Genomic DNA, 24,593 nt, shown 5'->3' with positions numbered 1-24,593 from the left:
GGGACGCGTCAGTGGAAGCCACGGGGATAGTGTTTGAATGGTTTTGTCATGGCCTTTGGGTAGTACAATAAAGCTTACTGCAGAGGAAGCCATGGCCACCCGCCACCCCCTCCAACTCCCCTCTCATGTGCCATTACATCCATAGAATCAATGTACAACTGTGGCTTTTGCAATGTACCAAAGCCAATGGTAATGCCCCAAAAGCTGTATAAATGAACTTTTGAAATTATACAGCAAGGTAACAATATAAATATATATATATAAGACCAAGTGGGGAAAATTGCAAATGGTTTTTTTTTCATTAAAACACACAAAACAATGTGTTGAAAGAATATCATATTTTTCAGTGTACAGTGGTACCTCAGGTTAAGTACTTAATTCCTTCTGGAGGTCCGTACTTAACCTGAAACTGTCCTTCACCTGAAGCACCACTTTAGCTAATGGGGCCTCCTGCTGCTGCTGCGCCCCCGAAGCACAATTTCTGTTCTTATCCTGAAGCAAAGTTCTTAACCTGAAGCACTATTTCTGGGTTAGCGGAGTCTGTAACCTGAAGCATATGGAACCTGAAGCGTATGGAACCCGAGGTACCACTGTATAAGATGCCCCCAGGTATAAGACGACCCTTATTTTTTTGAACCCAAAATTAAGAAATCGGGCGAGAGCCCAAACCTGCACTGCCCGCACCCGTGTCAAAGCCCAAACCGAACCCAAGTCCAGGTCAGAGCTTGGGCCGCCCGCACCAGAGCCAGAGCCGGAACCCCTGAGCATTCACCAACCGTATAAAAGGACCCCCAAATTTTGACTAAATCCTTTAATATATGGAAAAATATGGTATGTTGTTAGCAACTAAAGAAGAGTGCAAAGAATGAATATGTAAATGGATGGAAAGACAAGGATTATGGAGCCAACCAAGGGGCTGCAGGAGGAGGAGGAGGAGGTCGCGGAATGGAGTCCAGCCCAGTCTAGCCGGAGATCAGGCTGCAGGCAGCCATCATGTGCTGGCATTCCGCTTGTGTTTAAAACTCCATAGCAACAGAACAGACCTCTCATGTGACCGTTAACCCCTGCCATTGTCGGTTTGATACCTTCACTCTGGATTCTGAGCCTGACAACGACTGCAGCATGGGCAACGTGGGCAGCCGAGTAGAGAAACGGGATTTCTTGCCGACTTCTGCAGGAGGTCTGCGTGGCAGGCGTCAGCCAGACGGGCTGCTCCGGAAAGGAACATCACAGCGTGGAGTTTTGGGCTACTTCCATTGGGGCAAGCGGGACACCCAGGCTGAGAAGAAGCACCAGTCATCTGGAGGTGGCTTGGAAAGGGACTATGAGAGTGACCAGGAGAACCAGTCCCCCGAGCGGTATTTCCGGGACCATCAACAGGCAGCTGATTTCTCCAAGAGCTCATTGCCTGAACATGGATGCTTCAACAGGTGTCGGATCAGACCCTCTGCCTTCAAGGTGGTATCATGGAAGAGCCTGTTGTGCATGCCGAGGCAGTCATCAGCCAAAGGCCAGAAGCTGTCCAAGAGCAACAGGAGCCTGACCCAGAACAGCACCAGCAGCTCCTCGCAATGCAGCCCTCTCCGCAGTCACCTGCTGCACACCATCAGCCTGGACGAGAGCACAAAGGCTATCCAAAGCTTCCCCACCAACACTCCACATTTCAAACCTGCTCCAACCCAGCTCAGTGCTTCCGTAGGCCACAAGAACCAGACTGGCGACTCCTTAGACAGGGCTTCTCAGGGGCCACACGATGCCTCGGATGTAGACAAAACACCTCCGTCTTGCAAGAGCCTGAGCCCCCTGCCCAGCTCTGGGGAACCACACCCTCCGAATGAACCCACAAACTCCTTGGAAGATGTGGTGAAGGAGCTCGAGGACCGGCTGACTGAGAAGGGCATGGAGAGAAATCTGAGTGAGAATGATGATCCCTTCACTCAGATATTTGAGGACAAATGGCGTTTGTGGATGGTTGAGCTGGATGAACTGAAGCAGGAAATTCAGCTACAGCTCTGCAAAGCTGAGCAGGAAGAGAAACGGCTGCAAGAAGAGCTGGACCTTCAGCAGAGGGTGCAGCACCAACAGGCAGCTGGAGAGGCAGCTAAGTCAGTTCCGGCAGTTCCAAGCTAAGCCCAGATGTATCAGCTAAAGGTCTGGTTCACCTCGTCCATAGAGGATTTTGAAGACTGCTGCCGTCCATGGAATGGAATCCCAGCATTGCTCCTGGCATTTTCCGTCCATCCATAGTTGCCCTTGCTCTGTCTAGCTTGTTGCTACTTTTCATAATTTTTTTTATTCCACCACTGTATTAGTGTTTAAATTTCCATTCTTTTAACTTTTTTTGCCACCCATTCATAAAACAACGCTGTTCTATTTATGTAATTATTTGATATATTATTCTTTCCTATGTACAAATATTTGAAATTTATTAATAAAATATTGGACACAATCTGCCTGATTGAAGAGAATCGTAGTAGAAGAGGTTCTAACACACAAACTCATTAACTGAATTTAGATCAACATATCAGCTGCTATGCTGTTATTGTTATATTGCATCTTCAAAGAATGCAACATTTCAGTTATAGGGTCAAAAGTCTATTGTAGGTCCATTTATTCAGCCAGAAGACAAGATTTGCTGGCTTTTCCTTTGACGAGTCGAATGCGATCACTTTTAATATAGAATAACTTGTCAGGACTTCTGCTGATGTGACTACAGTAAGCAGAAGGAAACTGCGTATTGTTAGAGCTGTGATGAATATCCACGTTTTAATAGCCTATCATTTCAGTGGGGTACAATTTTTTTTCTTAACAAACACTCATATAGTTCAGTGAAACGAGGTTTGTAGCCGGCATCCCGTTAAGGCTTTGTTCAATTCTAGGTTTTTCTAATTTTTTCCTTAAACTTTTTGATTTTTGTTATTTAGTTTAATTCTATAAGATAATATTTCTAGTCTATTACTTCTCGTTTCAGGGATTTTCACGGTATTTCGTTTGTTTTGTGTGAGCCATCTTTATGATGAGCATCAAAACGCATTTGGAGGAAAAGAAAATGGCAGCCACAGCTTGCTGGCCCTCTGTGGTTGGCAGGGATTGGGGAGGCAGTGCTGAATGGAGGTGTGACCCATGCACACACAAACAAAATGCCCCAACCCCACCAACCTCCACTTGCAAAGCGCCAGAGGCAGGGCTGTCGTCATCAAGTCAACACTGCTGGGGAGCCCATGCGCGTAGCCTGGAGCTCTGATCAGGACTGCTGCTTCCCTGTACCTCCAGTCTCCAGTTCGGGGCAAGCTGCTTCCCTGCAGCAAGGATTGTGGGTAGGCCAGAAGAAGAAGAGGAGGAGGAGGAGGAGGAGGAGGAGGAGGAGGAGGAGGAGTTTGGATTTGATATCCCGCTTTATCACTACTCTAAGGAGTCTCAAAGCGGCTAACAATCTCCTTTCCCTTCCTCTCCCACAACAAACACTCTGTGAGGTGAGTGAGCCTGAGAGACTTCAGAGAAGTGTGACTGGCCCAAGGTCACCCTGCTATCAGCTGCATGTGGAGGAGCGGGGAAGCGAACCCAGTTCACCAGATTTTGAGTCCACCGCTCTTACCACTACACCACACTGGCTCACCAGTGGGTGGAGCTCCAGGCTGTGCCACCCAACTCCCCAGTGTCACGGCAGCTAAAATATGTCACCTGTGATGTCGGCACATGGAGGGAATGGGATCCTGATTGATATTGTGGGAATAAGAATTTTGGCATGCTACCCCACTCATCTCACAGCTCCAATCAGCAGCACCTAGATTGCATAGGAAAGCCAACAGCCCGCTGGCTGCAGAAGCGGGAGTGGTGACAACTTCTGTTAGCACTACTGCCCCCATCCTGGGCAAGCGCGGTGCCTTCTGGGGAGACCAGCAGAGTCTATTTATTCAAGGGCTCTCGAAACCCGGAGCTGGACTTGTTTCTCAGTTGCACACAAACACTAAGGACTGTCAACCAATTAAAGGATTTACAAATTGATTAACCATCTGTCTTAACTGACCGAGTCTAAATACATTTGTGTGTTGCCCAAATCTAAGTGCAGCTGCCTTTCTGAGGAACTGAAGGAAGTGTAAAATAACGTGCGGTTGATTGCTTTCAATAAATTCCAATGCTTTGCTGTTGCTTATGACCCGTTATGGCTAACAATTCACCGAAACAAGAGAAGTCCAACTGATAAAACTTTGTCTTCACTGAATAAAGGTTTTTTAATCTACCAACGGAACCAAATAAAGCTCAATCATAAGTACTATTTGGCATTTCTCTAGTGGTTTGAAAGTGTTCTTGGTGCGTCAGATATACCATCTCATTCTTTAATACAGCTTTGTAAGGTAGGCCACTGAGGCCAGAGTGGAGTGGGGTGTACAGCATGTGGTACATCTACTAAATTCAAACCAGGAACAAAATATGGACCAGTGCCTTCCCAGCTCACAATTTCAGCCTGGTTCTTCATTTATTTTCAATACATTTACCCCACTTTTCCAGCCAAAACCTTATTATGGCAAAGTATACGCGGGTGGTGCTGTGGGTTAAACCACAGAGCCTAGGACTTGCTGATCAGAAGGTCGGCGGTTCGAATCCCCGTGACGGGGTGAGCTCCCGTTGCTTGGTCCCTGCTCCTGCCCACCTAGCAGTTTGAAAGCACGTCAAAATGCAAGTAGATAAATAGGTAGCGCTCTGGTGGGAAGGTAAACGGCGTTTCCGTGTGCTGCTCTGGTTCGCCAGAAGCAGCTTAGTCATGCTGGCCACATGACCCAGAAGCTGTACGCCGGCTCCCTTGGCCAATAATAATAATAATAATAATAATAATAATAATAATAATAATAATAATAAATTTTATTTATATCCCGCCCTCCCCAGCCGAAGCCGGGCTCAGGGCGGCTAACAACAATCAAATAATCAAACAATCAAATAATCAAACATTCTAAAAATATTTCATTATAAAAATTAATTAAAATCAAGTTGATGGCAACCATTAAGCAAAATTCTGTGCAGGTTGCCAGAGGAGGGAGTCAGGCTGCGCCCTGACCAAAGGCCTGGTGGAACAACTCTGTCTTGCAGGCCCTGCGGAAAGATGTCAGGTCCCGCAGGGCCCTAGTCTCTTGTGACAGAGCGTTCCACCAGATTGGAGCCGCAGCCGAGAAGGCCCTGGCTCTAGTTGAGCAAGATGAGCGCCGCAACCCCAGAGTCGGCCACGACTGGACCTAATGGTCAGGGGTCCCTTTACCTTTACCTATAAAAAAATCAATACTCAACCACAACAGATAAAAAAAACAACAACAAAAGCCCATTTTTAAAATTTCTTAAATCCTGAAGAGTAAAGGCTTCGAATAATAAGTCTGCTAGCATCAAAAGAGCTATCATTTTCACTTTGAAAGGTAACAAAACAGAGCATTTTATTCAGGGATATTGAGTAACATTTTCAATCCAGATTTGTATTGTAAGGTTTTCCTTCTCCAAGACGGCCCATGGTTTTGAAGATCTTTGCCTCTTGATGACAATTATCCTGCACACACTTATTTCCACTCAAGTTCGAATGAAATTAATGGGACTCACCAATAAATGTCTTCAGGACTAGGAAATAAATGTTTATTCGGCTTAGAATACTGAGTAGGAAAGGTCAATGAAACTCACAGAACTTCATTCAATGAGTGATAAAATACCACCAAGGAAATGTTTTGGGTTACCCACAGTTGTATAAAATGCAATTTTTTTTCATCATAAGAAAGGATGTGTTACTAGTTTCATACGTGAAGTACATATTACACCCACACATGGTATAATGAAACTATAATGTAATCAGCATGAACTCCCCGACGAACAATTAGGATAGGAAATTTTGCTGTACATTTGTCGAGCTAAAGGAAAAGAGGAAGCAATTACCTTCAAATATCTGACTAAAGAACTGTGGGTACATTTGCTGCTTTCTAAGACAAGATCACCCCCTCCATGTTAAGTAAAACAGAACAATGACAGGTGAAACACTTCAAAAACAGAACTTTTGCCGGCGTACAGCTTCTGGGTCATGTGGCCAGCATGACTAAGCTGCTTCTGGCGAACCAGAGCAGCACACGGAAACGCCGTTTACCTTCCCACCAGAGCGCTACCTATTTATCTACTTGCATTTTGACGTGCTTTCAAACTGCTAGGTGGGCAGGAGCAGGGACCAAGCAACGGGAGCTCACCCCGTCACGGGGATTCAAACCGCCGACCTTCTGATCAGCAAGTCCTAGGCTCTGTGGTTTAACTCACAGCACCACCCGCGTATACTTTGCCATAATAAGGTTTTGGCTGGAAAAGTGGGGTAAATGTATTGAAAATAAATGAAGAACCAGGCTGAAATTGTGAGCTGGGAAGGCACTGGTCCATATTTTGTTCCTGGTTTGAATTTAGTAGATGTACCACATGCTGTACACCCCACTCCACTCTGGCCTCAGTGGCCTACCTTACAAAGCTGTATTAAAGAATGAGATGGTATATCTGACGCACCAAGAACACTTTCAAACCACTAGAGAAATGCCAAATAGTACTTATGATTGAGCTTTATTTGGTTCCGTTGGTAGATTAAAAAACCTTTATTCAGTGAAGACAAAGTTTTATCAGTTGGACTTCTCTTGTTTCGGTGAATTGTTAGCCATAACGGGTCATAAGCAACAGCAAAGCATTGGAATTTATTGAAAGCAATCAACCGCACGTTATTTTACACTTCCTTCAGTTCCTCAGAAAGGCAGCTGCACTTAGATTTGGGCAACACACAAATGTATTTAGACTCGGTCAGTTAAGACAGATGGTTAATCAATATGTAAATCCTTTAATTGGTTGACAGTCCTTATTATTAGTGTTTGTGTGCAACTGAGAAACAAGTCCAGCTCCAGGTTTCGAGAGCCCTTGAATAAATAGACTCTGCTGCTCTCCCCAGAAGGCACTGTGCTAGCCCAGGATGGGGGCAGTAGTGCTAACAGAAGTTGTCACCACTCCCGCTTCTGCAGCCAGCGGGCTGTTGGCTTTCCTATGCAATCTAGGTGCTGCTGATTGGAGCTGTGAGATGAGTGGGGTAGCATGCCAAAATTATTATTCCCACAATATTAATCAGGATCCCATTCCCTCCATGTGCCGACATCACAGGTGACATATTTTAGCTGCCGTGACACTGGGTAGTTGGGTGGCACAGCCTGGAGCTCCACCCACTGGTGAGCCAGTGTGGTGTAGTGGTAAGAGCGGTGGACTCAAAATCTGGTGAACTGGGTTCGCTTCCCCGCTCCTCCACATGCAGCTGATAGCAGGGTGACCTTGGGCCAGTCACACTTCTCTGAAGTCTCTCAGGCTCACTCACCTCACAGAGTGTTTGTTGTGGGAGAGGAAGGGAAAGGAGATTGTTAGCCGCTTTGAGACTCCTTAGAGTAGTGATAAAGCGGGATATCAAATCCAAACTCCTCCTCCTCCTCCTCCTCCTCCTCTTCTTCTTCTGGCCTACCCACAATCCTTGCTGCAGGGAAGCAGCTTGCCCCGAACTGGAGACTGGAGGTACAGGGAAGCAGCAGTCCTGATCAGAGCTCCAGGCTACGCGCATGGGCTCCCCAGCAGTGTTGACTTGATGACGACAGCCCTGCCTCTGGCGCTTTGCAAGTGGAGGTTGGTGGGGTTGGGGCATTTTGTTTGTGTGTGCATGGGTCACACCTCCATTCAGCACTGCCTCCCCAATCCCTGCCAACCACAGAGGGCCAGCAAGCTGTGGCTGCCATTTTCTTTTCCTCCAAATGCGTTTTGATGCTCATCTTAAAGATGGCTCACACAAAACAAACGAAATACCGTGAAAATCCCTGAAACGAGAAGTAATAGACTAGAAATATTATCTTACAGAATTAAACTAAATAACAAAAATCAAAAAGTTTAAGGAAAAAATTAGAAAAACCTAGAATTGAACAAAGCCTTAACGGGATGCCGGCTACAAACCTCGTTTCACTGAACTATATGAGTGTTTGTTAAGAAAAAAAATTGTACCCCACTGAAATGATAGGCTATTAAAACGTGAATATTCATCACAGCTCTAACAATACGCAGTTTCCTTCTGCTTACTGTAGTCACATCAGCAGAAGTCCTGACAAGTTATTCTATATTAAAAGTGATCGCATTCGACTCGTCAAAGGAAAAGCCAGCAAATCTTGTCTTCTGGCTGAATAAATGGACCTACAATAGACTTTTGACCCTATAACTGAAATGTTGCATTCTTTGAAGATGCAATATAACAATAACAGCATAGCAGCTGATATGTTGATCTAAATTCAGTTAATGAGTTTGTGTGTTAGAACCTCTTCTACTACGATTCTCTTCAATCAGGCAGATTGTGTCCAATATTTTATTAATAAATTTCAAATATTTGTACATAGGAAAGAATAATATATCAAATAATTACATAAATAGAACAGTGTTGTTTTATGAATGGGTGGCAAAAAAAGTTAAAAGAATGGAAATTTAAACACTAATACAGTGGTGGAATAAAAAAAATTATGAAAAGTAGCAACAAGCTAGACAGAGCAAGGGCAACTATGGATGGACGGAAAATGCCAGGAGCAATGCTGGAATTCCATTCCATGGACGGCAGCAATCTTCAAAATCCTCTATGGACGAGGTGAACCAGACCTTTAGCTGATACATCTGGGCTTAGCTTGGAACTGCCGGAACTGACTTAGCTGCCTCTCCAGCTGCCTGTTGGTGCTGCACCCTCTGCTGAAGGTCCAGCTCTTCTTGCAGCCGTTTCTCTTCCTGCTCAGCTTTGCAGAGCTGTAGCTGAATTTCCTGCTTCAGTTCATCCAGCTCAACCATCCACAAACGCCATTTGTCCTCAAATATCTGAGTGAAGGGATCATCATTCTCACTCAGATTTCTCTCCATGCCCTTCTCAGTCAGCCGGTCCTCGAGCTCCTTCACCACATCTTCCAAGGAGTTTGTGGGTTCATTCGGAGGGTGTGGTTCCCCAGAGCTGGGCAGGGGGCTCAGGCTCTTGCAAGACGGAGGTGTTTTGTCTACATCCGAGGCATCGTGTGGCCCCTGAGAAGCCCTGTCTAAGGAGTCGCCAGTCTGGTTCTTGTGGCCTACGGAAGCACTGAGCTGGGTTGGAGCAGGTTTGAAATGTGGAGTGTTGGTGGGGAAGCTTTGGATAGCCTTTGTGCTCTCGTCCAGGCTGATGGTGTGCAGCAGGTGACTGCGGAGAGGGCTGCATTGCGAGGAGCTGCTGGTGCTGTTCTGGGTCAGGCTCCTGTTGCTCTTGGACAGCTTCTGGCCTTTGGCTGATGACTGCCTCGGCATGCACAACAGGCTCTTCCATGATACCACCTTGAAGGCAGAGGGTCTGATCCGACACCTGTTGAAGCATCCATGTTCAGGCAATGAGCTCTTGGAGAAATCAGCTGCCTGTTGATGGTCCCGGAAATACCGCTCGGGGGACTGGTTCTCCTGGTCACTCTCATAGTCCCTTTCCAAGCCACCTCCAGATGACTGGTGCTTCTTCTCGGCCTGGGTGTCCCGCTTGCCCCAATGGAAGTAGCCCAAAACTCCACGCTGTGATGTTCCTTTCCGGAGCAGCCCGTCTGGCTGACGCCTGCCATGCAGACCTCCTGGAGAAGTCGGCAAGAAATCCCGTTTCTCTACTCGGCTGCCCACGTTGCCCATGCTGCCGTCGTTGTCAGGCTCAGAATCCAGAGTGAAGGTATCAAACCGACAATGGCAGGGGTTAACGGTCACATGAGAGGTCTGTTCTGTTGCTATGGAGTTTTAAACACAAGCGGAATGCCAGCACATGATGGCTGCCTGCAGCCTGATCTCCGGCTAGACTGGGCTGGACTCCATTCCGCGACCTCCTCCTCCTCCTCCTGCAGCCCCTTGGTTGGCTCCATAATCCTTGTCTTTCCATCCATTTACATATTCATTCTTTGCACTCTTCTTTAGTTGCTAACAACATACCATATTTTTCCATATATTAAAGGATTTAGTCAAAATTTGGGGGTCGTTTTATACGGTTGGTGAATGCTCAGGGGTTCCGGCTCTGGCTCTGGTGCGGGCGGCCCAAGCTCTGACCTGGACTTGGGTTCGGTTTGGGCTTTGACACGGGTGCGGGCAGTGCAGGTTTGGGCTCTCGCCCGATTTCTTAATTTTGGGTTCAAAAAAATAAGGGTCTGTTGGGATACTGCCAGGGAGATAATGTCCATCTGACCCTCCAAGCTCGGTGCCGGACGATCCATCGACCTCCCGTAGTCACGCAGTATCAGCAATTTAGCGACACTAAGCCTCTGGCTTAGTGCACACTCTTAACAGCAGAATTCACACAGCAAAAGTTGCACAAGCAGGACAGCATATTTACAGTTTATTTTGCGTAGGTCAGAACAAAAGAAGACATGACCGTCTGCTCCGACTGCTCAGGCAAAACAGCATCAGAAAACGAAAGGAACAGACAAACATAAACATCCTGTGAACAGGAAATACGCAGGCTGTGACACAAACATCCTGCTCCCTTTTAAGGTGGAACGGAAATATCCTAACAGGGTCGTCATATACCTGGGCGCATCTTATACAGTGGTACCTCGGGTTCCATACGCTTCAGGTTCCATATGCTTCAGGTTACAGACTCCGCTAACCCAGAAATAGTGCTTCAGGTTAAGAACTTTGCTTCAGGATAAGAACAGAAATTGTGCTTCGGGGGCGCAGCAGCAGCAGGAGGCCCCATTAGCTAAAGTGGTGCTTCAGGTTAAGAACAGTTTCAGGTTAAGTACGGACCTCCAGAACGAATTAAGTACTTAACCTGAGGTACCACTGTACACTGAAAAATATGATATTCTTTCAACACATTGTTTTGTGTGTGTTAATGGGAAAAAAACCATTTGCAATTTTCCCCACTTGGTCTTATATATATATATTTATATTGTTACCTTGCTGTATAATTTCAAAAGTTCATTTATACAGCTTTTGGGGCATTACCATTGGCTTTGGTACATTGCAAAAGCCACAGTTGTACATTGATTCTATGGATGTAATGGCACATGAGAGGGGAGTTGGAGGGGGTGGCGGGTGGCCATGGCTTCCTCTGCAGTAAGCTTTATTGTACTACCCAAAGGCCATGACGAAACCATTCAAACACTATCCATGTGGCTTCCACTGACGCGTCCCAACTTTCACAGGAAGTCCTCCCAATGTTTTAAATTCCACACCATGTTTTCTATGTCATCAAAGAGTAAATTTTCACTAGACTTTTCCTACTGAAACCTTTGATGATGATGATGATGATGATGAATGCGCCTCCATGGACAGCTGTGAGTCCAGAATGACTCCCAGGCTGCGCACCTGGTCCTTCAGGGGCACAGTTACCCCATTCAGGACCAGGGAATCCCCCACACCCGCCCGCTCCCTGTCCCCCAAGAACAGTACTTCTGTTTGTATCTTTATATAAGCATTATATAAACAGTATCTTTATACAAGCATTTAACCTTCATTTTTATTTCTATTCTTTGTATATCGTATTGTTGTTTTATTGCTATGGCTGACGCAAATAAAGATTCTTTCTTTTCTTCTTCTTTGCTTACTCTGCCTGAATATGAATCTACTGTATAAAGGCGACTGCCCACTTATACGGGGGTTAGGTTCAGGGCCCTTGCGTGCATAAGTGAATTGTGTGTTAAGTGGGGAGCTGAAGGTTTTGTCTTCCTCGTGGCAATAATTACAACTTGGACGGGTTAAGGATTTGATAAAGCCTTAGTCATGGTCGGAAGGGAGCTTGTAGGCTTCCAGCTGTCCCTCTAAGGGAACTGGGTATCCCACTAGGGTTCCAGGAGGAGATACGGGCTGGTTGATATCAGAGATACCCAATGCCTAGGCCAAATCCCCTTACATCTTTAATCAATAAAGCTGTTGCCTAATTAGATTGAAATTAATGGTGTCACCTGTGGCCTCTTTATCTCAGGTGGGTAGCAGGAGTCAGGGTGTTAATTATTCTTTCCAGGCCATGTCTGAGATAAGAGCTTGTACCAGGGTCACGGACAGTTTGTGAGGGGTATATTTTATGACCCAACGTTAAGTACAATCAACATGGATGAAAAGTCTAAAGCAGTGATTACAAGAAAGATTTATCGCCAGTATGTTTTCCTGATGGGAATTCTGTAAAGTACCTTGATAATAAAGCTTTCTTGTCTATATTGGCTTTTCTCTTTTTCGTCATTCTTGACGGTTAAACTGGTCTGCAGGCAACTAAAATTGGGAAGCAGAGTTGGCTGCTGGGATAGGAAAGGAGGAGGAGACTCATGAGGATAGAATTTTCACAGTTGCATCTGCAGCGACCTGGAAGTAACGGAGCGCGTTACTTCCGGGTTTCGCCACTCGCTCATGCGCAGACAGTCAAAATGACGTCACACGCATGTGTGGAAGCAGCGAGACGTGACCTGCGCATGCGCAGAAACGCTGTCGCATCTTACGTTCTGTTCGGGATGTGAACGGGGCTCCAGAACGGATCCCGTTCGCATCCCGAGGTACCACTCCTGTTTTACACTAATAATTTCAAATGCCATATCTTGGCCAGTTAGAGGGGGAAACGAGAAGTTCCTGTCAATGCCAAATTTCTATCTTCTTCAGTTAGCAACCATTCTCTCAAGACAGATCTTTGTGACATTCGTGCGTTTATTACTTGATTTCTGTTTTGCATTTGCAGGTAGCTTGGCAGTTTTCTCCCAGCAATTCATCAGTACATTTGGCCATTTGTAGCAGAACATCACACTCCTTGATTTTATCCGCATACTGGCAAGGGTTGGCTGTAAGCAATCAAGTCAAAACAAAGTTAGATACAAAACAGAGAAAACCACTATTTAAATCCTTATTATATCATCACAGTCTTGATGTTTCCTCTTCCTATAGTAATGCTGATTTTCTCTCTATTTCTGGGCTTGATGGAACTTGTTACAACCTACAGAGGTCTAAATGGCCTAGCACAGGGAATATTTTCACTCACAACAATCTCCCAAGAGAATTCAGCTCCTAGTAGGAAGGTTTGTTATGGAAAATGTTTTATTTGTGGTAATACTTAAATGATAAGTCAGGGAGGCACACAGGACTAAATCATAACCTTGATGACTCTTATTCTATAAGAAATAAAAGACATGACTCCCTAAGGAGAACTAGCTTTGCAACAGATACTTTAGAAATAAAATGATTTAGAAGTCCATCTTATCCAGAAAAGTTGCTTCATATTATCAGTAACTTACTGCAGAGTTTATCTTCACAGTTCTGAGGGCAGTCTCCACATGGTGGACCTGGTCTGTAGGGTTCTTGCAATTGTTTAACTATGCTCCCTCTGAAATTGCAGAGCAGTACAATATGCTTATGATGTGGATGGTGCTGTGATCTAAACCATAGAGCCTAGGGCTTGTCGATCAGAAGGTCGGCGGTTCGAATCCCCATGATGGGGTGAGCTCCCGCTGCTTGGTGCCTGCTCCTGCCAACCTAGCAGTTCGAAAGCAGGTCAAAGTGCAAGTAGATAAATAGGTACCGCTCCGGAGGAAGGTAAATGGCATTTCCATGCGCTGCTCTGGTTCGCCAGAAGCGGCTTAGTCATGCTGGCCACATGTCTGCGGACAAACGCTGGCTCCCTCGGCCAGTAAAGCAAGATGAGCGCCACAACCCCAGAGTCATCACCGACTGGACCTAATTGTCAGGGGTCCCTTTATCTTTACCTTATACAACATGCTTTGCATCAAAGGTGCTACGCAAAATTACTTTTGTAGCTTACATTGTGTGGCAGGTCTGATGGCGGTTGGTTATTGACTCACTCAAAGATTTATTGTTTTTTTTTTAATGATATTTATTCAAAGTTTCAAAAATACATAGGTATGAAAAAAAGAACAGAAAAATACAACGGAAAAATATATCAAAAAGGAAGCACAAAAAGAAAAAACAAGAAAAAAAAGAATAGAAATCCCATGTTGCATCTTTCCATTTGCTTGTTTCTTGGACCTCCTCACACCTCCCTTTCTGTATTCTAGCTTACTTCGTTGTTTCAGCAAATTCTTCCCATATTTCTCAATTTTTGTTTAAATAAATTATCTTAACAATCTATCTTATTTTTTAACTCAATATATCCTTTCCATCTTTTACTATATTCTATTGTACTATATTCTTTTACTATATTCTATTGTTCAATTTCTTTAACCTTATCTTGCCTTAAAAATCTTAAAATTCAAATTTTAAACCATATTTCTACATAACTCCTTAAATCCTTTTTACTAAAGCCAATTGGTTCCATTCCAGCATAATCCCTGATATTTCATTAGTGTTACACTAATTCCAAAAATAGAAAAGAAAAAAAAAGATTTTCCTTTTTATAGACTTTTTCTTTTTCTCTAGTTTTTATCCAACGTCCCTTCTTCCTGGTCTCGGGTTATGTCAGTCCTTTCTAACCATTGCATCCAGTCCATCAATCTGGTGATCTTATGTCCGAGGCCCTTAAGTCTCTTCTATGCCCCTTCTGCAGATTTTCTTGTTCTTGTTTGTGCTTACGTTCTTCTTTGTCTTTTGTTGGTTTCTTTCGTAGTTTCCTTCCTTTCTCCTTGGGGGGTGGGTCTCCGGGGAACTCCAGCCGGTAATAATCTCCATTTTCCTTCATCAAACTAGCCCATTCCCCGCAGTCCCACTCCCCGTCATCGTCATTGTAATCCAAAAAGTGGTTATCCAAAAGATAATTATCAACCTGTTTCATATCCCACCAGAATTAAGAGCTTCCTTGACTTCAGACGCTTCCAGCCACACTCCAAGTTCAATCTTCCAAAGCAGCGGCTTTTGCTCCTGCAGGACTTTAGGTCTCACCATTTGTGTTGCTTGGGGTACAGTCGCAGCCTCTTCCGTCTTCATCTGCCCTTGGACTTGCCCTGTCGAACCAGTTTCCTGAATTGGTCTCTGTATAGTTTCTTTATCCTTGTTAAATCATATTCACTGGCTACAGCAGTCATCAAGTCCAACTTTTCATTCATCAAGTTCATCTTCTCATGCAACTGCTCCAGCAATGCATTTGTCCTGCCAAGGGCAGACACCAAAACTTCCTCCCAGCACATTTCTGTTCAAGGTCAAACGACTGGTCCCACGATCTCTATCTCGCAGCTGTGAAGTCACCGAATAAACTGCAACAGCAAACTGACAGGCTCCCTCTAGGGGACACAATTTCTATTTGTATCCATCTTTAAAAATGTATCCAAGAAAAGAAAATTACTTTCGATTTTGAAATACTTTGTTTCTTTAAAATGCAGAAATGCAGAAAGCAGGGTTGAAGTTAGTTTGTTGCTCTTTTTTAAAATTATCTGTCAAAGTGCTCCACTTTTAATCAATGGACGTCTCCGACGATTTCTGTCCTGACACCCCGTTCCCAGGTTTGGGACGATGGAAATTTATATTCCTTTACTCTCTCTCCTGCAGGCTTAAACAGTCAAATTCCCCCCCCCCCTTTTCTCATGCTTCCAAGAGGGTTTTATTGGTAGTAGATGCAGGAAATTTCAATCTTTAAGACAACTTTTTGCTTCAGTCTGTTTACAAAAAGCGGAAGGCGGACTTCCTGTTTAAACCTTCCCGCTTCAGAGCCTAATTCACAAATTTCTTAATCCAATTTTCCGTTTTTACTCACGGGTACTTTGTTTAGAGTCCAATTGTCATCAGGAAAAAGTCAGCGCTCTCCGACGATGGCTGTGCGGCTTCCCTCCATGAAAGTAGCAATCGGTTCGCTGCACCGCGCTGCTCACCCCACTTCGCTCCGGAGCCCCAAAGAGGGGGTTTCCCTGCGAGTAGGGGAGGCGCTTTTGGTGCTCTGCCGAACCCCACATTCCCAGGCTCCTCCGCCTGGGATTTCTAGCAGGTCCCCGCCTTCGCCGCGGCTGGAATACCCAATTTCCACGGAGCCCGTTCCTCCGGTCAGAGGAACTCCGCCATTCGTCGATGGCGCTGACCCGGAAGTCCCACTCAAAGATTTATTGTATACAGCGCATGCCATGACAAATTACACACATAAAACAGAAGAACTAAAAATATATTCATAAAATGTCAGACAAACAAATGTTTAAAACAAATCACCCACTACGCAATTAATTGCTGGCTCAAACACATAGTATTAGCACAGCTTTCTAGCAGCTATGGCAAAATATGCCCCCTAATGTATCTTTGCTGTGTCATTTATTGTGATTATGTATTACAGTGGTACCTCGGGTTACAGAGGCTTCAGGTTACAGACTCCGCTAACCCAGAAATAGTACCTCGGGTTAAGAACTTTGCTTCAGGATGATAACAGAAATCACACGGCAGTGGCAGTGGGAGGCCCCATTAACTAAAGTGGTACCTCAAGTTAAGAACACTTTCAGGTTAAGAACTGTCCTCCAGAATGTATTAAGTTCTTAACCCGAGGTACCACTGTATATTTATATTCCATGTTTCTTCCAACAAGCTCGAAGTGGTTACTTAGTTATCTCCCTCCCCAATCTTATCCTCACAACAACCCTTTGAGGTAGGGTAGGCTGGGGGACCACTAGGGGCGCATCAGAAGATGGCTGACAATAACATCTCTCCGACCCACACGAGGTAAATTGGAGGCTGTGATGGGAGTAAATAGCCTCCCTACCCCCCCCCCCCCAACTCAACAGAAACAACCCAAATGTTGCCCAATCATGATTTTGGTACAGAAGGGCAGCTACAGCAGTAGCCCACCATTTATTTCTGTCTCCCAGTTGTGTAACTGTTATGTACTGAAGTTCTCACCCTGGGCCAGCAGGGGGATACTGTAGATAGTTATGCAAATGAAGGGTCGAAAGGTGACGTTCAGTGATTGGATAGTTTTGTATGCAAATGAAGGATCGAAAAGTGACATTCAGTGATTGGATAGTTTTAGAAAATGGCAACAGTTACATTGTTCTGGAGCTCTATATAAGCAGGCTGACTGAGCTCCTCAGCTTAGTTCTGTTCTGACATCTGAATAAAGAAGAGCTGTTTGAAGAATCGCTGTGTCGTCTGCTATGTTCGCCCACAACCTAACAGTAACAATAGCAGCAATTCCCCACACCACTTTCAAATTACACTGCAAAAGCAAAGAAAAAAGAAAGAAAACCTTAGGGAAGACCAGGAATGGGTTCTCTGTGAACTGGGAGGAAAAAATGCACTCAGAGGCAGGGATGGAAGGCTCTGTCAATTTCAGTTCTCTTTCAGTTACTCTAAGGCTATCAGAGAGCTCCTATGACTTTTCAGATATTGTTGAATACGAACTCTCATCATTCTATTATTATTATTATTATTAGTAGTAGTAGTAGTATGTAAAAATACTTTATTTATATTGTTGGATAGAAACAATAGAAACAAGATCCTGCAGCCACAGCATCATGCTGTATCGTTTGAATTTTCCCAGGTGTTGACGTCCAGCCTTGGAAGGTTTGGTAAAGCTCAAATTTGATAAGGAAAAGAAACATAGGTGAAAGTTGGACATTTAGTTTTCCATGTTGGTAATTTATTGTACAAACTGGGTACATAAAGTAATACTTAGTGAGTAACACAACACTTGCTAACATTTCCTGACAACATTGTATGCTCTTTATGGTTCATGGTGCTCTTTTTGTCATTCAGGTTGTTCACATTTGTTACGCAGAAATGAAAGAAGTTTATAAAGTGGGTACATGGGGGAAAAGCACTGTGTACCATGTTGGAAAGCGCATAACTTTTAGTAACTTTGTTCAACCAAAGCTCCATCATTTGTTCCTGCTATAGTAGGTTATTAGAAATGCTATCTTAGACATTCATTACTAGAATTAAGTCGTGATCTTCCTTCTTCCGTAATAAAGCCTCATCCTGCTCATATACATCACCATTTAGATCCCTATCTTTCCCTCTGATTTTACTAATTTTAGTAGCCCTGTGCACAAACCCACAGAGCCATGAACCAAGACATGGTAGTTGTTTCCACCCCAGTAATGAAGATGCTAGTTTGCAAATCAAAAGAAAAAGAATCATTAGAATCTATCCGTATGAAATTTCTTTTTTTGCCAGGGCCTTGAGTGACTTTGCTGCACAAACATACAAATGTTTTAGTCTGTCCCAAATTATCTGAAGTTCCTTATGTATATTAGTAGGTATCTTAGGGAGTAATAAGTTAGTCATTATTGGATGCTTACTCTTGCACATCCTGCCCATTAACATTGAGCCAGAGGAAATACCGTGTTTTTCGCTCTATAAGACGCACCAGACCACAAGACGCACCTAGTTTTTGGAGGAGGAAAAGAAGAAAAAAAATATTCTGAATCTCAGAAGCCAGAACAGCAAGAGGGATCGCTGCGCAGTGAAAGCAGCAGTCCCTCTTACTGCTCAGGCTTCTGTGATAGCAGCGCAGCCTGCATTGACTCCATAAGACGCACACACATTTACCCTTACTTTTTAGGAGGGGGAAAGTGAGTCTTATAGAGCAAAAAATACGGTAATTCCAGTAACTGATGTTTTGCTGCAACACCAAATGCAGGTCTAACCAATCAGCTTCTGCCTCCCACAGTAAATAACCTGTCTGATAGACTGGATTGCTCTTTCAACCGTTCCATTGGACTGTGGGTATCCTGGGCTAGTAAAACATTTTTCAAACCCCCAGTCATCTGCAAACCACTGAAACTATTAGAATCCCATAGCAAGCAAATACAGCTTTAAGTTCAACAACCACCATTCTTGCAATCTTGCAAGATAGGCTCCATGCTTCTAGGTGCTTCAAAAAACAATCATCCACAAGAAGAGAAGGGGAAGAATGATATATATATATATATATATATATATATATATATATATATATATATATCTACACTCAGCTTCTGACATGCTAATTCAGGGATCTCGTACAATATAAGTGGTTCCTTTTGATTACCTGGAGCAAGCCTAGCACAAGCACAGCCATTTCCAACCACATTCTCAATGTCCTTTAGGACTGCCATATGTCCAGATTTTCCTGGACCTTACTGGGATTTCAAAGGTGGAATTGACATCTGGTGGGGGGTGGATTTCTGAAAGGCTTTGTCAACCGAAAAAATGTTCAACAATATTGGAGTCTTTCTTAAACAACCCTAATATCCTTAGACATGCCAGGCCAATGCAGCTGTCCTCTTGACATAGCTTTAGTTCCCTGAATACCCTGATGGGAGTCATAAAGCAGAGAAGGCACACTGTTAGATCATTTGCTAATAAAAGAGGGATTGCCCCAGCAGGCTCAAAATAATCGAGAAACTTTGTCTGGGAGACTCTAAAGGTATGCAAAGGTTAGTCTCAGTCATATATAACTTCTTGGTGGAAAGCAAATTTGAGTATGGAGATTGATTGGGAATCTGACCAAGGTGGTGCTCACATTAGTGGCTTAAAATGCAGTGAGGTCATTTGTCAAGTATTACAAAATTGCCGAAAATCGTTCACTCACCTGACCAATGCTGAAAATCGCAAGCAACGCAAAAGCCACCAATTGCCCACCCAATTGCCGCAGGGGCAGCCAATCGACAACAGCCCTTGCCATGGCCACCAATCAACCGCCCAACAGCTGCTCACAATCTCATGCTTGCAGTTGCAACGAATCGCCCATACTCCCCTCTGCACCATCCGTGCATAAGACGACCCCCAATTTTTAACATAATTTTAAAAGAAAAAAAAACTCATCTTATACATGGAAAAATATGGTAGTCAGCAGACACAATGACTGTGATAGATTACAGAGAGTGACACTGTTGATGGAACTTAAAAGGCTGGTGGGAATTTATACCCAAGGAGCGGACCCAAGTGAAGCCTGCTGGGGAAGCTTCCTTGGGGAGGAGCCAGCCTAGCAGCCTGCCTGTGATTGGCCGATTTGCAGGCAGGCTACAATCCATCTTCCCAGCTGGCGTAAGGGTCCATGTAAGGATTGCACCAGCCGGAAAAGTCCCAAGATAATCACCCCCTTGTGGGATCCAGCCAGGGGGTGGAGGCGCTGTCCCGCAATGCCACCTGACCTCAAAGGGGCAAATCTACATATTACATGAACAGAGATGGTAAAAACCCTTCTTCATATTAATTCAGAGTGCAAATGGAGAATTGCATGGGGGGGAAATGAATGCATGAGAGAAGGAGGCTTAGCATAGCCATTGCCCTTTGTTACTTGGCTGAACTGGCATGCAATCAACCACTGGTACTCTTGAGGCCCAGCCATCCTTAGAAGTGGACTGGCCAAGTGGATTTGAAACAGCATCAGTGCACCACAGTGAGAAAGTAAGCATACAATCAATGTTAAGGAAACAGTAGTCAGCCCCCTACCAGAGCAGCTGTCATTAAACCCCATTGTGCTGGATCATTTCCAACCCATCTAAAATTATTGGGCAGGATACCTGAGCCCATGATGGCCACCCAGGTTCAGGGAGTCAGTTTTGTTTCAGCTGTTTCATACAAATGAGACCCTCCCTCCCCACAAGAACTGTTCCATTCATGTGTTAGAACAGCGGGTTGGTATGTTCCTTTCAAGACTGGCCAGCCCATGAGGCAAAGTGAGGCAGTTGCCTCAGGCAGCTGCCATTGTGCCCACCTCCACATTCTCCTTCGCCACTGCCTGGCTCCTTCAAAGAGGTGGCAAAGGAGGCCGCATGTTTTGTTTGGGCTGGCCTGGCCTGGGATCCTTTGCACACCTGTGTTGAGACCTGTTACTTGTGTTGAAATGGAGGACACACACACACCCCGGAGCTCTCTGCATGCACGTGAAGTCTTAAACAGAGAGAATTAAGAAGGTACGATGAGAGTTCATACTCACAAAGGGCAGAAACGGCACATATAAAGGTAAGGGGACTCAAGCTGTGGGCAGTGGACAAATGTACATCCAACCTCATGTGAATTATACCAAAACATCTGCAGTGGAGAGAGAAAGCACATCAGAAGAGCCGCCCTGGATCAGGCCAACATCCCGTCCCATCCCAAATCCTGTTCTCTGACATGGTGGCCAACCAAATGCCCCGGTGGGAATCCAGAAAACAGGATTCGAGCCCCAGAGCCCTCTGCCTTCCTGTGGTTTCCCGTAACTGGTGCTCCGAAGGGAGAGCATAGCTGTCATGTGGAGGCAAAGCATGGCCACCAAAGCTAGGAGCCATCAATAGACTTCCCCTCCATGAACATTTTATCATATGTGGTGGGATTGTAAAGTAATTAAAACATTTTGGGAAATGATATACAATGAATTGAAGAAAATGTTCCATTTAACATTTGTTAAAAAACCCGAGGCATTTTTGTTGGGGATTGTAGGGAAAGATCTGCCAAAAAAGTTGAAAAACATCTTCATGTATGCGACAACGGCCGCAAGAGTTCTGGTAGCACAAGGATGGAAGACTGAAGAAACCCCAACTAAAGAATGATGGCAAGAAAAACTGATGGACTATGCAGAACTGGCAAAACTGACATACAAGCTACGGGACAAGGATAACTGTGATTTTAAGGATGAATGGGAACCTTTTACAAAGTATCTGAAGACGCAACAAAGCGAACTGGACTCCTTGGCAGGTTTTGAATAAACATTCACAATTTTCTTACTGATAATAATTAGCTAAACAGTTTGAGGATCTATACAACTTTGTAACATGCAGAAAATAGCATTATTGGAGAAACCAAAGACGAACTGAGGGAAGTCGGGGGGTGGGGTGGGGGGATAGGTTTGTGGGGGGGAGGGGGGAGGAAAAATGGGGGGGGGGAATAAGGATATGTTTTTGGAAAATATGTTTTGTTATAACTTTCAATAAAAATAAAAATAAAAAAGAAGAAGATAGACTTCCCCTCCATGAATTTGCCGAATTCTCTTTTAAAGATGTCTAGATTGGTGGCCAACGCTGCTTCCTGTGTGAATGAGTTCCATAGTTTAACGGGTCTTTTGTGAGGATTCTTTTCATTTGTTTTGTGATTTGTATTTTTACTTGCAAGTTGTCTTTGATTTTACCATAGCAAGGGGGATATAAATCTTCAAATGAAGAAGTACAAAGAATGTTTCTAGTGTTCCCAGTCATACCTGAGTATACCCCCAAAAATCATGTTCTGTGCCAAATTCAACATGGCCGTATTTGAAAGTTGCCACTGAACTATACCAATTTTTGATGACATCTCTCCAAGGTCTGACGAAATTTGAATTTGACATGCTTTCACCACATAAGATCCCTGCAAGAAGAACAACGTGATTGAATGCACGGGAGTATAATAGGGTCCAACTCAGGTGGTGAAGTTGGGGTGCCATTTTGCAGAAAAATCCACAATGGTGGATAAAATCACCACAATCAGGGATAGGTTTGCTACTGCTATTTATTTATTTACTGTATTTGTTACTTGACCTTCACTGAACTTTCCAGAATGGGTTGTATCTAAAAGAAATTCGATATGATACCATACAATGCAAGGCATAGTGTTTAAACAAGATTATTTGGGAGTGCGGGGACACTAAGAACAAACTATGATGACAGCAACTCATCTTCCTTTTTTGGTGGTGCAACCATTATTTCCTGATGGTCCTCTAAGAGTCCCCAGACACACAATGTCATTACGGAGCATTGATGAATTGGGAGGTGGAAGCTGCCCATTCTCCCCCCCACCCACCCACCCAAAGTCCCGGGATGAAGCTGTGTGGCGTTTGCCTCCTAGGATGGGTCATAAGGAAAGGGTTAAAATGGGTGTGATGTGATTGGCCAGTGAGAATGCAAGGGGGGAGTAAAAGTTAAGAGTGGGAGGTTTTGAAAGTCAGTTGAGGTTTGGGACTTGGGAGTTGATGTTTGGGAGTTAAGAGGGAGGATTAGGTTTCATAGATAATAATAGTTTCATAGAATCGTGGAGTTGGAAGGGACCCTGAGTGTGGGTTGGTAGAGTTGTATTGTGAGAGAGTGAGAGGAATTGTCAGGTGGAGTCAGATAGATAGTGGGAATAATCAGTTTGGAGTTGTTAGGAACTAAGATTAAGAAACTGATAAGAGAAAAATAAACTGAAACCATACGCTTGTTCCTGCATTTAAGATAAACTTGATTATTTGTTTATGTTAACATCTGACTGGACTCCGTGTGTCCCCGTGAGAAGCGGGGTGGTGGCAGCGAAGAAAGCAATCACAGTGGTGACACAGGGTCAATAGACCGTGAAACGTCCGGGGGCCCTGTGTGATCGCCACAAGCTGCATTGGGGCTTTCGTGGGACAGAATATAGCCCCCACGCCACAGAAAGAAAAGGTCTGGTGCTGTCACCTCTGTGGGCAGAAAAAAATAAAAAGATGGAAAGAAGGCTACCCCCGCATTGCAGCTCCCATGGAAAAAAAACCACGAGCTGCATCCTGAAAAGTGCAATACAGCTTTCCTCTGTGAAAAATCACACACACACACACAAATACTATTTTCAGCTATTATTGTCACTTTTGGGCCTGGTTTGGCTGAATGCAAAGCGAAACTATAGTTTAGTATAGAAATCATAGAACTATGGAGTTGCAAGGGACGCCGAGAATCTCGTCCAACCCCCTGCAATGCAGGAATATGCAATTGTCCCATACGGGGATCGAACCCGCAACCTTGCCGTTATCAGCACCATACTCTAACCAACTGCTTTTCGCTCCTTCACAATTCATGCTGCCACCTGAGTCCACAGCTCGTCTACCCTTCCGCTTGCCTTGTTCCTGGGTCGAAGCATTTCCCCATGAGTTCTATGCACTGGCCTGAGCAGTTTTCTGTTTGCGCCGCCACTTTCCCCAGGAAAACCCACTACTTAGCAATGAATCGGTGCATTTGTCCCCCCGCAGGGAACCCCATTGACGTTTGCTCAAATCCAGTGCTAAAGAGAATTGTTTCCCAGGGAGAAACTGCAGAACAAGCACAAGTCTGGGTGAGTGAACCCAGATATTATATAGTAGGTGCATACAACAGTCTCCCAAAAGTTTTGTTTCTGTTGGTTTGTTCCATGAAAAACAGCCTGAGCTGGCTTTCAGTTTGAGCACTTCTACAACAGGGGAGTTGCTGAAGCCTTTTCTTTCAGGCAGAGTCATAGCTAGATGATCTTGCGCCCCTGGCAGAACCGTCCAGATTGTGCCCCCTAGGTAAAGGGACCCCTGACAATTAAGTCCAGTCGCGAATGACTCTGAGGTTGAGGCACTCATCTCGCTTTACAGGCCAAGGGAGCTGGCATTTGTCCACTTCCGCAGACAGTTTTTCCGGGTCATGTGGCCAGCATGCCTGAGCCACTTCTGGCGAAACCAGCACAGCACACAGAAACACCGTTTACCTTCCCGCCGGAGCTGTACCTATTTATCTTCTTGCACTTGACGTGCTTTCAAACTGCTAGGTTGGCAAGAGCTGGGACCGAGCAACGGGAGCTCACCCTGTCGCAGGGATTCGAACTGCTGACCTTTCAATCGGCAAGCCCAAGCGGCACAGTGGTTTAACCCACAGCGCCACCCGCGTCCCCCTAGCCATGGACAAATTAGCTCTTCTTTCCACCTCTCCTCCAACCAACCCCCCACCCACCCATTCAATTCACCCTCTATTTAAAACCATTTCTTATGAGGCAACAATCAATATTTATATTTA

At 44.7% G+C, this 24,593-nt stretch overlaps 2 protein-coding genes across 2 annotated transcripts; one reads left to right on the top strand and one right to left on the bottom strand.

The window, feature by feature from the left end:
• Positions 1-1,111: 1,111 nt before the first annotated feature.
• On the top strand, positions 1,112-2,130 carry LOC310759002 (NEDD4-binding protein 3 homolog; the record flags this gene model as incomplete). Its single annotated transcript, XM_083605766.1, has 1 exon — positions 1,112-2,130. The coding sequence occupies exon 1, from the start codon at positions 1,123-1,125 to the stop codon at positions 2,128-2,130; it is 1,008 nt and encodes a 335-aa protein (XP_083461892.1). The 5' UTR covers positions 1,112-1,122.
• Positions 2,131-8,685: 6,555 nt separating this feature from the next.
• On the bottom strand, positions 8,686-10,132 carry LOC310759001 (NEDD4-binding protein 3 homolog; the record flags this gene model as incomplete). The annotated part of the gene is made up of 1 exon (XM_083605765.1): positions 8,686-10,132. Exon 1 carries the CDS (start codon positions 9,691-9,693, stop codon positions 8,686-8,688), a length of 1,008 nt encoding a protein of 335 aa, XP_083461891.1. The 5' UTR covers positions 9,694-10,132.
• Between the last annotated feature and the right edge of the window lie 14,461 nt (positions 10,133-24,593).

This window comes from Podarcis filfolensis (assembly GCF_964270895.1).
Source record: "Podarcis filfolensis genome assembly, chromosome: 3".
NCBI lineage: Eukaryota > Metazoa > Chordata > Lepidosauria > Squamata > Lacertidae > Podarcis > Podarcis filfolensis.
The sequence above is the reverse complement of the archived record's forward strand: the minus strand, read 5'-3'. Positions and strand labels throughout refer to the sequence as shown.